The sequence below is a fragment of the Triticum dicoccoides genome, chromosome 1A (assembly GCF_002162155.2).
Source record: "Triticum dicoccoides isolate Atlit2015 ecotype Zavitan chromosome 1A, WEW_v2.0, whole genome shotgun sequence".
Classification (NCBI taxonomy): Eukaryota; Viridiplantae; Streptophyta; class Magnoliopsida; order Poales; family Poaceae; genus Triticum; species Triticum dicoccoides.
The window spans coordinates 67,922,174-67,927,073 of record NC_041380.1 but is presented as its reverse complement, the minus strand read 5'-3'; the positions used below and the strand labels follow the sequence as shown (position 1 = coordinate 67,927,073).

General features: G+C 43.4%; 1 protein-coding gene across 1 annotated transcript; it reads left to right on the top strand.

The window, feature by feature from the left end:
* Window positions 1–213: 213 nt before the first annotated feature.
* LOC119365383 (protein Rf1, mitochondrial-like) lies at window positions 214–2,339 on the top strand. Its single transcript, XM_037631037.1, has 2 exons — window positions 214–1,641; window positions 2,001–2,339. Exon 1 carries the CDS (start codon window positions 214–216, stop codon window positions 1,531–1,533), a length of 1,320 nt encoding a protein of 439 aa, XP_037486934.1. The 3' UTR covers window positions 1,534–1,641; window positions 2,001–2,339.
* Window positions 2,340–4,900: the final 2,561 nt, after the last annotated feature.

Below are 4,900 nucleotides of genomic sequence, written 5' to 3'. Positions count from 1 at the left end.
AAGGCAAAGTTGGTCCTTCAGCAGATGGTTGATAATGGTGTTCGACCAAATATGTATACATGGAACTCATTCATGTACTCCCTTTGCAAGAATGGAAGAAGCAAAAAAGCTGCAGAATTTTTTGACTCCATGACCTCCAAGGGCCTTAAACCTAATATCGTCGTGTACTCTACTCTTCTTCAGGGGTATGCTAGCGAATGATGCTTAGCTGATATGATTAATCTCTTTAATTCAATGGAAGGCAATGGTATTGTAGCTGACTGCAATGTTTTCAACATATTAATTGATGCATATGCTAAATGTGGAATGATGCATGAAGCTATGCTCATATTTACCAAAATGCGGGAACAAGGAGTGAGTCCGGATGTATGCACCTATGCAACTGTAATAGCTGCACTTTGCAGAATGGGTAGGCTGTCTGATGCAATGGGCAAATTAAATGAGATGATTGCTACGGGATTACAACCGGACGTGGCTATTTATACATCCCTAATTCAGGGCTTCTGTACACATGGTGATTTGGGGAAAGTGAAGGAGCTGGTTTCTGAAATGATGAACAAAGGTATGCCTCGTCCAAACATTGTGTTCTTCAGCTCAGTAATAAACAGTCTATGCAAAGAAGGAAGAGTTACAGATGCACACAGTATCTTCGACTTGGCTATAAACATTGGTGAGAGGCCTGACGTTATTACATTTACTTCACTGATTGACCGATATTGTTTAGTTGGCAAGATGGATAAAGCATTCAAAGTACTTGATGCCATGGTATCAGCTGGCATTGAGCCTGATGTTTATACATATACTACCCTTCTTGATGGCTATTCTAGAAATGGAAGGATTGATGATGGGTTGACACTATTCAGCGAAATGACGCATAAAAAAATTAAACCTACAACTGCTACATATGGCACCTTACTAAATGGGTTGTTTCGTGCTGGGAGAACTGCTTCTGCGAAGAAAATGATCCATGAGATGATTGAAAGTGGAACAACAGTGAGCCTTTCAATATACGCTATAATTCTTGAAGGACTTCGTAGAAATAATTGCACTGATGAAGCAATCACGCTGTTCCAGAAAGTACGTGCAATGAATATAAAATTGGATGTTGCAATACTCAATACCATGATCAATGCAATGTTTAAGGTTCAAAGAAGAGAAGAAGCTAATGATTTGTTTGCTTCAATATCGGCCAGTGGATTGGTACCTAATGCTTCTACCTACCGCACAATGATAACAAATCTTCTAAAAGAAGGATTAGTGGAAGAAGCTGAAAACATGCTCTCATCAATGGAGAAGAGCTGTTGTGCTCCGGACTCTCGTCTTATTAATGATACCATCAGAATATTATTGGAACAAGGTGAGGTCGTCAAGGCTGGAAATTATATGTCTAGAGTTGATGGCAAGAGCATCTCACTTGAAGCTTCAACTACTTCGCTGCTGATACGTCTCTTTTCAAGGGAAGGAAAATATAGGGAGAAAATAAAATTGCTCCCTGTAAAGTATCAATTTTTTGGTGGAGCTACAGTTGAGTAGTGCATTGTGTTTGGGCATAACTCCTCAGAAGGCTCAGTTCAGTTATTGTGTGCCATCAGGCCCTCTTGTTGGGTTAAGGAATTCCGATTACTTGCTTGTAGAAAATCGGTCAGTCATTCCTTCATTCAGTTCATTTTTGTTTTCTTGTTATATAGTATTAATTAATAGAGTTGTTCAATCATCCAATTTCTTAATTTGTTATTCAACTGCAAACCATAAACTGTGTAATTCTTTCTTAAACTTCTGTTTCCCTTGCAAATTAGGCACCACATTACATGATATACAAGTATCCAACATGTGCATTATGATTATCGAAATAACTAACTACATGACTATGCTAGGCTAAACCCACTACAATTGTAATTCTAGTACCATTTACATAGTGCACTTTACATGATGAGTAAGCAATGAGTGTTTACGATATAAAATGTGATGAATACTAATTGTTATTGTTTTTCATGTTTTAGGATGGGATTTGCATCATTGTTAATGGCCTGATGCATCTGAAATGAAATACGGAGTACTAGACATATGCCTGCACAATTCCATCCAATGTCTGAAGTTTCCTCCAAGTAATATTGTTGTAATCTCGTACTGCCATAGAGTATTTTTATTTGGGTAACACCATCACGAAGGGTTATGATGTACCAACCTCAAATATTAATTGTAGGTATCACTTCCAGAATAGATGATGCACCCTGATAAAAAGTCTTGTGTTCCTAGCTCATGTATTTTTGGTCTGTGGTTTTGGAGGAATGGAGGTTCACATTGATGTTGCCTCTATGCTCTATGTGCATGTTCTATGCCAGGAAAGTGCTAAAGAAGAATACGCGCACAACATTGCTAAGCTCTCGTAAACAACTACTAAAGTACAAGTTGGAGAGACCTAAGGATCAGCATAACCTGTACTGGAAACAGTATGCTCCCAATGATTTGCTGTACAAGGAAATCGGAGTATTTCATACTTCTTTCCTGTTTTTCAGAGAGTATGAAAACTAACAAATTTTGAAAAGCTGAAAGGTGATGTTAAAATGGTCATTTCTCTTGTAGTTAAAATCTCTTGGTAGTAACTACTAGAAAGGCCATTTCACTTCCCATGCAGGTTCCAGATAGCTAGAGCTGCCAAATGCTATTGAGCCAAGGATAACACATGAGATGAAACACATGCTGCTGGCATGCTAATAGCGAGGAACAAATAGAAGATGCTCTTAATTGTATCATGGAATGCCGTCAGCTATTTTTTACAAGACATTACGGGATCTTTTTGGGCAGCGAGTTAAGGATGTGGTACTGAATTTTCTGAAAACAGATACGTTATCCGTATGGGGAGGCAATGGTGACCCTCACCCCGATAGTCAAAAATCCGATGAGATTAAAAGAGAGTTCAGCCCATAATCTCATTTATCGTTCCTTATAAAATTATCTCCAAGGTTTTGGTGAATCTCCCGGAATTAGTTTTACCTGAACTAATTCAGAGTGCCTTCTTATCAGGAAGATGGGGAAGATTGATGACAAACAACATCCTCCTGTCTTTTGAGTTTACACAGCATATTAGGGGTAAGAGGAAGGGAAAATAATTGTTGGCTGGGGTCAAGCTTGATATGAACAACGCGTAAGACTGTGTAGAGAGGAGCTTCATCAAAGGTATGATGCTAAAACCGTTATCTCCATAGCTATCATCTATGCTGAGGGCCTGTCCGTGTTTATTAATTAGGTGAATACAGTTAGATCCATTGATGGCGTTCACTAGTGTGCTACTGCTCTTGGCATAAACCATTTATATGAGGATGATCCTGTGGTGTTGATGAACATTTCAATTTGAGAAGGCAGGTGTCCTAGGGAGGATCATTTCCCTGTAAGAAGATTGTTCTTTACTTTTTTGTGGGGGCTGTATGAGAGATTGTTCTTTACTTTTTTGTGGGGGCTGTATGAAGATTGTTCGGGGCAGATGGTAAACAAAGAAAAAAATGTTCAGTCGCAATATTCATGCGTGGAGGGATTCTAATCCAATATGTTTCCTCGAAAAAGTTGTTGGTGCAACCTGAAGACCACTAACAAAGGAGGAGGCCACAACTTCCACTACATGTGCTGATTTTTCAAATTAGAAACCTTGCTGGCTCCTCGTGAGTTGAATTTATTTTTTGACAGTACTAGTTGAATTGTTTGTGTTGCAGAAACTTAACCAAGCGTAGGCCCATTCTCTAGTGCTACATAATCCACCCTTGATTTAGGTGTGATGGTTTGGTTTGCGGCCCGCCCTTTGATTTTGTTGAAGATTTCGTGAAAACACTACGCCCCATACAAGAAGTTTACAGTGACCCAGAGGGGCCTCTCAAACGGTCCTTAAATGCCCAGACTGACCAGCACCCCCCATATCCAGCCCAAATATGGGGCGGATATGGGGGTGTCTGGGCACGCCCGTCACGTCGGCTTGACGGCGTGATCCCACACGAAAACGATCGGAAACCGGGCGGTCCAACGGACACCTCGTCCGTTGCTGCAGTGTGAACACCGCGTGGCGCCGCTCCGATTCGCCGCCTAAGACGAAATTCGGCTATTTAAGCCGGCCGGCGTCCCGCAACCCTAACCCAACCCCCTCCCTTTCTCCGTGCCGCCAGTCTGAGCCCATCCACCTCCTCCCTCTCCCGCTCCAGCGCTCTGTCCACGCTCCGGCACTCCACCATGGTCCAGAGCAAGGTCACGTACTATGCCATGCTGACGCCGGAGCGCCACTACGAGATCCAATAGCAAATCCGGGCGGGCGCGCGCCGCCCGCATTGCTGCCGGGCTGCCTCCGAACTCGCCGGAGCCGGAGGAGGAGGAGGAGGAGGAGGAGGAGGAGATGGTTCCGATGGAGGTGGAGGATGAGGAGGAGGTGGAGGAGCCGAACCAGCAGGTGTCGGCCTTCAACATGGAGCAGGCGGAGGTGGAGTTCGTTGCCGCCTAGTCCGACGAGATGACCAAGCAGCATGCCATCCGATATGAGGCCTATGTGGAGGCCAACCGGACATTCCTTCGGCGGCAGCAGGCGGAGATCGACGCGCTCCTCGACGAGCTCGACGCGGAGGAGGCCGGAGCGGAGCAGCTGGAGGCGCGGAGGAGGCGGAGATGCAGCTGGCGCCCATGCTGCCGGAGCCGGGTATGGATATTGTTGACATCTCTGACGACGAGTACTCGAGTAGCTAGTTGATCGACGTAGTACGTAGGTTTATTTTAGTTTGCATGTTCTTGTATGAATTTAAGAATCTAGTATGAGATGTCCAGATGCAATAAGTGAAATTTAAGGTATATCCGATCACTGCCCGCGGGTGTTTGAGGGTTGTATTTGTCTTATGTGGCTGTAGATGCTCTAAGTCCAAAATGGAAA